Source organism: Battus philenor, unplaced genomic scaffold (assembly GCF_028537555.1).
Source record: "Battus philenor isolate CCGP_79_NKW_IND1 unplaced genomic scaffold, ilBatPhil1.0.hap1 SCAF_20, whole genome shotgun sequence".
Taxonomy (NCBI): Eukaryota; Metazoa; Arthropoda; class Insecta; order Lepidoptera; family Papilionidae; genus Battus; species Battus philenor.
In genome coordinates this window covers 10,812,171-10,824,086 of record NW_027181683.1, presented here as the reverse complement: position 1 = coordinate 10,824,086, position 11,916 = coordinate 10,812,171, and the positions used below count along the sequence as shown (strand labels likewise).

The window sequence follows — 11,916 nt, the reverse complement described above, 5'->3', positions numbered from 1 at the left end:
GAGAATGTTTCCGCTATTATATTTATTTATTTGCCGATACTTAATTAGCACTAATTTTCACTGTGTGTCGTTAGATTTTCGAGGTTGCGTTGTTTTGGGTTCGAGTCTTTAATTTTTTTTTTATTTCCTATTTTTTTTAAAAGATAGCAACAATTTTATTTTTAATTGCGCCAAGCCATCAAAACTCGGGGATTCCTTTTCTAACTAAAAATCAACGCAATTTAAATAGTTTTATTTTCACTTTGTTTTGCTAATTTTAGAATTCAGTTTCAATTACGTGGTGTGTTGTGCTTTTTTTAAAAGAGAATAATAAATTTATATAAATTTTTACGCGTTGTTTCTGGTTACAAAAAGGTAAATATCATTCCAATTTGTTTATTGGCAGAGTTATATTATTTTTGCTTTTTAAATGTTTACTTTGTTCAATTTTGATTTTAAAAAGTAGTATTTTCGTGACCCTGAAACCTATCTTCGATCTTTACATGGTTTGCTATATAAAATCTTAATTCACTTTGCGGCGTTTCAATTTGCGCCGTGTTTTTTTGGAACGTAACCACGACGCAAAGTGAGATATTGGTGTATTTACAATTTTTCTTACACGTAAGTATAGCTATAATTTATACTTATAAACAATACAATTTGGAAGATTCATTAGCAATGTGTTGCACGAATCGTTTTCAAGAAATCATTTTTTTTAAAATCTCCCTCCATGACATGGCAGGGATAATCCGTTAACGATGTTTTCGGGTGAACCCCTCGGGTTAAATGGTTAAGTGAGTGATTATTATTTAGTGAGCAGAGTGGGCTATATAGAAGAAATAAATATAATATAAAATTATAATAAATATAATTGTCGATAAAATGATTTTTTTACATGCGTGCAACGTATCACCAATTATTTTCCTTTATATATACCCCTGTCTTTAAAATCAGCTAAATAAATAACTTTGTAAAATATAAAATCTGTTATATACAACCAGTCTACATATTCTGGGTCTATTCTAATAGTCTGAGCCATTTTCCAAAATTTTAAAGTTTTCGCGAGCCATAAGTAAAAACGTATTTATAATGTGGGCAAAAAAGATACTAAAAATTAAAAGAAATTACATTGTTTTAAAATATAAATACGAGTACAAAATATGTGTATTGAAAATTATTAATTAAACTCATTTATTTTATTTAACAATTCTCTGAAATTAAGTGAATAATTATTTGTAATTTTGTAAGTAATTTAAAATTTTATGTGGAGTGTGAGCCGCACGTTGGCAACCTCTGACCTATATTATAAAAACGTAGTCTGTATATATGCTTAGTTTTATTTTCGGCAGTTAAACTGAAATATACTTTTTTCTGATTTTTTTGTTATTATTTAGTATAATACAAATATTAAATTTATTTATTTTGGTCATGCCAATACTTCTACATTAGCATAAGAAATTGAATTTGCTGTACCACTTAATATATTTTTTTTTTCGTATCATCACGCAATATTTATGGTACCGTATTTTCAATGCTAACGTTTAGTTTATCGTTCAAAAGTACTTAAAAATAAAATAAAACATCAGTATAAATTATTTACAACTTTATTTTAGATTTTAACAGAGTCAATAAATACTAAAAAAAGAAACCTTTACAATTGTCAAATCTCAGCTTCAGATTCATTAATATCTATGTGTCTATTCATTCGTAACAATTCTAAGTAAAAAGCTTTTTCTTTATTTACACTTAAAGATTGTTAAGCCTAAATATTAACCAATATGTTCATATTTTCGGCAGCCATTGAGATTGGACTAAAGGGTTCTCAAGTGGCGACCGCTAGATGAACCTACGATACAATGAAAATCGCGGGAAGTCGTCGCGAGGCAACACAACACCCGCCATCTTGGCGAGGCGGCCCACGACTTGCAGTGGCTATCTATTGGCTGTAATTAATCCCGTTATATATTAAATACAATTTTTTTTAAATTAAAACGAAAAAAATAAAAGTATGAAATATTAATTTTAACACGATTTCATTTCTTTGGTTATACTATAATATATGTATAATAATTTTAATAACACATTACCTTTTAAATATTGTGTATTTAATTATATTCTATAAGGCCATCACAATTAAAAAAATTTACGTATTGTAATTACTGTTTATAACACGATAAATTAAAAACTCACAAAAATCTATATTTATTTTATGTTTAAACAATTATTAAATTTTGCCGTAGTTATTATTTTGACAGAATGTTTTTTTTTATTTAAGACAAAGACAACTTAAATCATGCAGCCAACGTCGAAGTAACTTGAAATTTTAAAATTACTAATACCATCTTGTTGTCCCAACTCTATTGTCAGGAGGATCTCTAGCACAGCAGTAAGAAGCTAATAATCCTACTGTAGCAAGGCACAAGGAAAGTATGCTAATACTGCAGACAGCTCCCGAAGTTATGTCGTTAAGCGCCGTACCTGGCTTTGGTTGTATCGACAACAAAATCAGCAAACCAAAAGCGCTGAGTAGTGAGAACGAAGATAGGACAATGTAACCTGGAAAATAAATTATGACGTTTAAAATACATTTATATAAAATTTTGATATAAAACAAAAAATAAATTTTGATAAATATATAGATATTTTTTTTTAGATCAATACTCAAAAAATATTACAAAAAAACCGAAAAAAGGGCAATAATGCAAATACAGAAAGACCATCGCTCGTGGACTTAAGACGTTGTGGTCTGATGATGGCCTGAATTTGAACGCCTATCACCTTTTTTATGATTATTATTATCAAGTTCAATTAATGTGGCACACAAGCACACGCACGCACACATGGACAATGTTCTGTTCGGGATAACTAATGAATGTTTGCTTTACTTTAATATCCACTTTTTTATTGTTTTTTATGTATTTTTAAAATAGTACTGGCCACCCTATGGCTCTTTGAATGATTATTTATAGCCTTCGATGTATGTAATCGAGCTCTCTTTCCATTTTTATGTTTAAAAAATTTACGTGATCAGTGGGCGAATGTGTTACCGCCTGAGCGAGGAAGATGATAGCCAAGAGTGATCGAAGAAGGTGTATTCACATACGTATAAAGAGTATTTACAATTTACACAACCCTAATACAACGTCAGCGACCACATCACTGATGGCGTACGAATTCAAATCGGCGTTCGAATTTTAATAGAACGCACTAGAACGATTTGACATTTGTGGTGGATGTATTTTAAAAACGCTATTTACGATGTTATCATTAGGTTATTTAACATTTCTGAAACCGTTGATTTCTGGATAGGATGTAACATACATTAATTGTCATGCATTCATACTTTTAAAGCTTTTACACATTTAACGAATCATTAGTAATAGTAAACGTTATCAGAACATCACATCTTATTTATGTTATTAGTTTTAACCTAAATAAGACGTTTTTTCCCCAACCGTCTAACCACCGTTAACGATATGAGCCCGCATTTCTTGAAACAATTTTCAAACAATACTCTGACAATACGCAGAAATATTATTGCGGTTGTACAAAACATGCGGGTGATATTATTACTTAATATTATTGTTACATTGACAATTATTAATTTAAAAAATATCAATACAGGAGAAAAGAAATATCAAATTATTAAGAAATACCACATGTTGATTCTAATCTGGTGTGTTTTACAATCCGTAGCTTTAAAATAAATATAAACATCCATTACAATTATGTAATATTTCAATGTTATAATTAAAATCCTTATTTAGTTACATTAATAACATAAACATCCATATCTATTTTATAATAGATTCTGAATGAATAACGAAAAAATCTTATTTTAATAAGTTTTATAAAAATAGCGACCTTCGTAGAGGTATTATGTGCAATAGAAAAAAATTCGTGAAGAAATTAGTTTGACGGTATATAGCCGATATATGTAATACGAGTAGGTATTTAGTAGGTATGATGTGTTTATATACACACACACATGTCTATATATATTTATATATATATGTGTGTGTACAACATATGTATACAAACAATGCGTGAATATGCACAATACTACTTCGGATAAAGGAAATGTCAAACATGTAAATGTGAATGTCGATATTGACATTCCACCGACATTTTGCAGTTCCAAATATGTGAGTACATGGAATGGAAAATAAAAAATAAATACCTGAAATATAGTTCCTATTCGGCAGCAGCTGGTTTCGTCGCGACCTCAGGCCGAGCAGTCCAAGCAGGAAGCAAGTGAAGCCAGACAGTACCCCGAAATCGAGATAGTAGCGACGGCCCACCTGTGATATGCAAATATAAATACATACATAACATTGCACAGCGTCTGATAACTTATAATACATTAAAGAAAAGGTAGAAATTGTACCAAACGCAAAATAAATAAAGTAATGATCCGAGTTAAGTTTCCGAAAAGTGCCCTTTTTTTAAACTGGAGTCTAACCTAACCCCTTTGAAGGTAACAAAGGTCAAGGGCTCTGGGAGTGCCTTGGCTCAGGGCACTAAATACTGTTTTTGATCTCTTAGATTGCTTTTCTGGACGCTCTATAAAGAGACAAGACTCAACGCACTGGGCTTGGACTGCCACTCGTTAGTATTAAAAAGAGCCCACATATATACTTATTGAAAAAAGATTTATGCTTAGCTACTTCAGCTTTCTGCCGCAGCAAATTGATGAAGACGTAAATTGTCATCAATCATAAAGACAATAGCAAAAAAATAATAATTTTATTCATAATTTTAATTATTTACTAAAATTATTTATATATGTGAAAACGACGAAGCGTTCTATTTACTGGCCACTAGAGACATAATACTTTTTAGAGTAAAATTATTATTGCGCTTCGATTTAAAATTCGAACGCTGATATGAATTAGGACGCCATCAGTGAGATAATCGCTGCCCTTGTGTTCGAATGCAAATTGTATATTATACAAGTTTGTTAATATTTTTTGTGTATATGTAATATACACATTGATCATTTCTAGCTATTTTCTTGCTATAAAAAAATGAATACATGCAAGAATTGTAATAGGAATTTAGCAACGGATTGTCACCTCTACCCGCTAAATGTTTATTTGATATTTAAAATGTTGTTACCTTTATTAAGAGAAATAAAAATGGCGGGAATTATTTAAAACTTTTACAACCGATTCGTAATGTCGCCTAGGAGTGTCTTCCTAGTTAGTGTACTTCCTAGTAGTTTTCGATTAATAATAAATTAATAACATCAAGCGTTTCTGTCATCTGTCACATTAAATTCGAATTTTCGTAATTCTATTTTTAAATTTCGAGAGCTAGTCGATTTCAACATATTTGTTTTAATTATTTATTTCTTATATTGAAAATAAGCGTACGGGGATTGGATGAATATTCCTTTTTTGCCAATTGTTCAAAATTATGTATTAAATATGTATCATTCACCAACACGTTGGTATTCCTATAGCGAAGGTACTTTACGTTTTTACGCAGTCTTTGACTAACTTGAAAGGTAAAGAAATTTACAGATATATCACGAATTATTTTATTAAGTTATTAAGTATGAGCTACAGATTAAACAGAAGATAGTAAAAATGTAAATTAAATAGATAAATAAAGAATTTTCTAAGTAATATAATCCAACAAAATCGAGTTTTAGTTCTCATTTTTCTAATTCATTCCTCTTTTACCATAACATTAAATGAATAATCATTGTACACTTACGCTATACATCATGTAGAAACTCAGTCCGGTTGTCAATCCCCCGCATAGAGTCAGCATTAAAGCAGCAATGGTCAGTGAAGCATACGAACTGTTCACTGCCTTAAGACTCGACAGCGACTTATAGGTCTCTTCCGAGTATACTGATGGACTTTGTGATGCGACCCTGAAACAATACGAAAAGAAATTGTATTAATGAAAATTTACGAATAATCTATTCTATTTCTAGAACATTCGAAACTGTATAATGATGACGATACAGAGAAAGTACACCGGTAAAGGTATTTTATTTATAATTTAAGAGATTTTTTTTTAATTTAAAGCTTTTTAGTCTTAGTTGTTGGTAACCTCAAAACAAATTTATTGTTGGCAATTACGCAATTTAATTCTAATGAAAAAAAAAAAAACTAACAATGAATCATATAATTATTATTTCGATTAGGATTTGAAAAGCAATGTCAGTAATATAACGTACATTTAAATACGTGATGATTCTATCGAATCCGGCAAGAATCCTTGACAATGATGGCGCATGTTTATTTTGTTTTCATTAAGGCAATATTAGAAACTGTATTTACATAAATCTGTATTTAAGATATGTGTTTTTGGTGGAGTTTCTTCATTCTGCTTATTCTCTATTAAATATAAAAAGTTGCGAAGCAGTAGCGTCAAATAAAGATATATTTGAAAAAAAAAAACAGTCGACGATCAATAAGAATTCGAATTTTGAATAAAAAAATTATATTTTTTCTTCGTTTTAATAATAAAATAATAGTTTATTACCAGTTAAATCTTATTATAGCATGCAAGAGTTAATCAACATGTGTGGTACTTGGTTTGTTGATGTTTACATGATTGATATTACAATGTTTACATGAAAAAATGTTAAATTTCAATCAATATAGACACTAATGAGTTTTTTAGGCCGGCTCTTCCCAACAGATCTGCGACCCAAACCGGTGGTAGCTTATTACTTATAACGTTGTAACAATCGACGCATGAAAAGCGCATGGAAATGCCTATTTAAATAAAGATATTTTGATTTTATTATTAATTTTGCTATAATATATCTATAAATTGAACACAAATGTATACATATACTATATAATCTGTAATTAGAGAGAACCATTAACCTTCTTTTAAAACCCAAAAGTTTTGTCACCTTTAATTCCAATAAGAATTTTGTTCCAATGAACGCTTTGGAATTTTAAATTACATTTGTTTGAAATGCCGTTATTAATTTAAAAATAAAATAAATATATTAATAGTTTAATACAGCACGAGAGATAAAGAAGTTTTTGTTGTTATAACACTGCAGCAAAATAGAAACTTATTCAGTTCTAAAAATACACACCGGTGTTTTGTTGTACTTTATATTTTCTGTTAGGGTATATGTTTGTTAATACAAATTAATGCCTACATAATGTTATTTAGTACTAATGCTATTAATAGGTAGTTTTAAAGTGTAATGAGGTTGTATATTTATGTTTATTTATTTATACATCCTTTGTATACATCATGTAATGACGAACTAAACATCTTAAAAATATTCTCTATACACCAATTCACGGTGGTGCACAGATAACTAATAGGCAGGTGTAAAAATGTTATAGAAAAGTTTATTAGTAATACGATATGGTATATATACATGATAAATACTATACTTATATAGTACGATATTTTAAATATATTGTTATTAAAATTATGATTAGTTTTGTGTTGTCAGTTTATCACAAATTTATCTTCATTTCAGCCATAAGATGTTCACAGCTGGTCAAAGGCCTATATATCGATGTCTATTCGATCGGCCGGAAACGGCCTACACTCATAACATGTCTTTCGACAAACTTAAAGCAGTTGTTTGTCCACCTTATTAGCAAACGACATATGCTACGCGTGAGTAGGGCTTACAATACCGGGATTCCCCTAAATATCCCGAATACCGGACGTTTTTTAGTCTGTTATTAAAAACCGGTATTTATGTAAAAATACTGGTGTTTTGGTATTACATTAGTTGATAAAAATAGAATTTATATACAATATAAATCAAATTAAAATAAAATTAATTAATAAGAAGATATTTTTAAACACATACAAACAATTTGTTTGCATTAAAATGTATATCAGGCACATTTGTTACACAGCGGGCCGATAAGCCGACTATGGCACCATCGAGAAGCGGCGGTTTAATACAAAGCAAATGTTTATGTTTTACTTCTACTGTCTAACGAATAGGTCTTGTTTACACAAATAAATAAAGTATGTAGCACAAAAAATATTAAACAGTTTAGATTAGATTGTTTAATTTTGCAAATCAGCTAATACCGGTTTTAATACCGGTATTCCGATATTTCAAATATCCAATACCGGTATTCAGACTTTAGTTCGGTATTGTAAGCCCTACGCGTGAGGGTCCGTGGTCTCCTCTCCAGATCTTAAAGTCCACTGCCACTTAAAGTTGCTAATCCGCAGAGCTGTATCGGTTACTTTCATTTGTTTACGGATCTTTTCATCTGTTTGATTCTATCTAATACAAATTACGAATGTTCAACATTATCAACGATTCCTTTTTTGAACGTCAGTGTTCTAATTTCAAATTGATTCTATAACGAACTTTTTTTACTTTAATGGCGGCAGATCGCACCTGCTAGTCCAGCTGTTTATAAACCACTTTGCTCATTATAATAGCACGTGTCTCACATCGCTAATATAAAAAAAATTGATTATACTGTGTACTGTTTAGAGTAATTATATAAATAAAAAGTTACGACTTTTTAAAAATCATGTCAAGGTGTAAATTAAAAAAAAAACTGAACGATATTGATTCTTGAGAATGAATTGTTTTTTGTACTGGAATAGAGGTATCTAGAATTTAAAAGTAATTACTAATGAAACTGATCGAGTTTGTAGCATGCTCTTCTAGCCATCTCTTCCTCATACACAGAAACGATAATACATATGCAAAAGTGATTTATCAATGCGGCGAAATCTGAAAAATCGGCAACGACCGCACAGATACTGGCGTATAACCCGAGGATGGCAATACGTCGTAATATTAAAAACTTGACAATTTTGACTTGACGTTGTGAACAAACAAACATACGAGACACCACTGAATTATATAAAACAAATATTAATATAGTTTGATTAAGTTTAATATTTAAGTTAAAAAATAGTTTACGAAGAGACAAGAGTAATTTAGCTAGGCAAACACTTTGACATGCAGAAACGTGAGCAAAGAAAAAACCGTAAATAACTGTTATTGTAAAAAAGGCACGAACGCTATTTGTGGTACATAGATCCAATAAAAAATTAGCCACAGTGAATAATATGGAATTCTGGAACATTAATCCTCAGAGACTTGAAATTTGTTAGGAATATTTCTTTGGTAAAGGTAACCACTGCTGAGGATTTTATTACATTCCATCCGGAAGACGAGTTGAAGGTCATGCGTTAAGATCGCGAATTTAGCTAATATTATTATAAAATAAAATGAGGTATGTGGAATACGTTTGTAATTTTAATTAAATCACTCACCTCGGTATAATAACTGCCGTGTGTTTATCCCTTTTTTTGTTTTCCCTTCCTTTATTGTCATAGTTCCTTCTGCTCTCTCTGCTCGATTCTCTTCTATCCATATCAAAACTTCTGTCTCGACTCTTTTCCCTAAAACTCGTCACAAATACGTCTTGCCTTTCAAACTCTTCGGGCAAGCCGTAGTTCAACTTCTGTTGAGCTTTTGGTGAGATGGGAGATGTACCGCCTCTCATCACCGATAAGTTGGCGCAGGACTTTGAGGGTGTTACTCCTTGGGTAGGTGTGCTAGATATGAGCTTCTTGGGTGTCCCTATATGGACATTTGGGCTAGTTTGCTTGTTCGGAGTTATTCTTACCGACGGTTGACTAGCATAACTTTTTAATTTTCTCGGCGTCGACAATAGTTCATGTAGCTTTTGTGTAGCGATAAGATTCTTCTGGGACATGATTGGAGATGAGAATGTAACATTCATCTTTCTCGGTTCTTCATCGTCGGAAGGGACAATGGCATATCTATGTGTTTTTCCATTAACAGTTTTTACTATTTCTGTTGGTATTTCTTTTAATTCATTTTCGTCCGGTCCATCTACATTGTACTCTTCTATTTCGCTTGCATCTGCTTCTACTATTCTCTTCTTCGTTGGCGAATAGTCTATACAATCGTCAATGTCCCTTATAACTTCATAGCGGTGTTTATATCTGCTGTCTTCAAGACCGTCGTCGCTTTCTGCATTTCTGTCATACTTTTTAGTGTGCATTTGCCGCAGTTGTGCCATTTCTAGGTCCTCGCTTCGTGTTCTGCATCGTACGATCTGGCGCGTTGGTTTACAGATGAGGGACGCTTGTCTTTGGAACTGACGCTGGTATTTAGCAGGCTTTGGCGGCAGTTCTGGAGGCTCCTCCCTCATCCTTGCACCTGGTGTAAGTCGTAAAGGATTATCAGATATATCTGTTCTGACTATTCGGTTGTCGATCTCTGTTTTTCTCGGTGAATTGGCGCCAAGAGGTGACATTCTTCTGTTCGGTGACACTACCTTAGTAACACATGATTTCTGTGCAAACACCACTTCGCTTTGAGCGCAAAATGCGGGGTTTGAGTAATATTTGTAAATAATTTTAGGCGAATCCATTGTATAAGCGTTTTGTTTCCCCAACGTTAAGACTCCAACTTAATGTATACACAAATGGTAAAGCGTTTCCCGTCTTAAGGGTGCTTCTCTGAGCGTAACGGTCGCGCTCTTATGATTTCCATCACGTTACAACAAAAAGCTTCACAACTACATTCGTTTAACCCTTTCGACTTATCAAACTATAAAATGTTAAACAAATCTGAACACACTAGCGCACTTAAACCTGTAACTTCACGGCACAAAATTTAGAAATAAATGTTTTTTATTATTATAAACACTTATTAAATTATACAATTAATAAATTACAAACACACTTCGTCTTTCCTGCTCAACGATCAACCGTCAACTGACGCAGGGGATTCCATTTTCAAAAAAAAAACAGGCTTCGGAAATGGCGCAAACGCAACCCCCGATAAACAGACGCGCACGCGCCCTTCGCATTCCATTTTTAAATAATTCTAACTCTAGCAATTTATGCCTTATGGTATATAAAATAAAATAAAATATGCAACGACATTTAGGATTCCATAAGTTTGACTGTCCCCAGTTTTATTGACAGACGATTATAGTTCTTAAGTCATTGTTATAAAGACCAATTAGTTTTCGGAAACAAATAACGGTTAACTATTCAAAAGCTTGCACAATTATTGAATGAATCTGTCGATACAAAGGGCGAAAGGCCGAGAGAGAAAGTATGACGATAACTTTTTTTTTTCTTGTATTCCAATTGTAAAAGCAAATTCAAATAAAGAATTAAAAATATTCGATTAAATAACCGATGCTTGCCGATTGCCTTTTAATTACTCATTTAAATTTAAAGAACACTGTTTTTAATTATCATCATCGTTTTAGCCATCAGATGTGCACCGGTGGATGATATAGGTATCCCCCGTAGATTTCCAACAGGAACGGTTGGAAGTGGCCTGCATCCAAGGGTTTTCAGCAACCTTCACAAGGTCGTCTAATACATTCAGATACAGCCTCCCAATAGCAGGGAAGCCATCAACATGAGCCATCACACAGACTAGACACGTTCATGTAAAAGAACCGCTAGAAGGAATAGAGAAGAAAGAAGGAAATTTAAATACCGAGAGGTACAGAAGCAGCTACAACGACGGCAACAGATACAGAACGAGGACTGCTCCAAACACCTCAGGGAGGGACGAAGAAATAGAGAAACACAGACGCGTCATACAACATCCAAATGGCGGACGAGAATGGGTAGAATTAGTATCTAATCTACAATCCGCAAGTTCTGTGATCGACCAAACTGTAACAGTCCTAAAAAGCTAACAGCGCCGACATCCAATAGAAACTAGAAATGAGTGATTCTAGGTGTTAAGCTAACAATCTATTTTTTATTAACAGACTAATAATATCAGGCCAGTACCAAGTCTACATGTATTTATAATTTATTATTATTATTAATCTGTACTAATCCGAATTCAAAACACTTTTTCTTACTATATTATCATTACATATATTATTTCAGAAACTATTGATTTTTTATTAAGTTGTCTAATAAAATATTTAATAATAAATATAATAAGCA

At 32.0% G+C, this 11,916-nt stretch overlaps 1 protein-coding gene across 1 annotated transcript; it reads right to left on the bottom strand.

Annotated features, from left to right (window-relative positions):
- Window positions 1-2,284: 2,284 nt before the first annotated feature.
- On the bottom strand, window positions 2,285-10,558 carry spdo (sanpodo). Its single transcript, XM_068765736.1, has 4 exons — window positions 9,235-10,558; window positions 5,701-5,863; window positions 4,160-4,280; window positions 2,285-2,535 (listed from the first exon to the last, which is right to left on the bottom strand). The coding sequence occupies exons 1-4, from the start codon at window positions 10,362-10,364 to the stop codon at window positions 2,312-2,314; spliced, it is 1,638 nt and encodes a 545-aa protein (XP_068621837.1). The 5' UTR covers window positions 10,365-10,558; the 3' UTR covers window positions 2,285-2,311.
- Window positions 10,559-11,916: the final 1,358 nt, after the last annotated feature.

Coding starts and splice junctions, on each gene's coding strand:
- spdo (XM_068765736.1), bottom strand. CDS start 10,364: ATGGATTCGCCTAAAATTATTTACAAATATTACTCAAACCCCGCATTT. Junction 5,864..9,234: donor ACGGCAGTTATTATACCGAG/GTGAGTGATTTA, acceptor GTATTGTTTCAG/GGTCGCATCACAAAGTCCAT. Junction 2,536..4,159: donor GAATAGGAACTATATTTCAG/GTATTTATTTTT, acceptor TTTATTTTCCAG/GTTACATTGTCCTATCTTCG.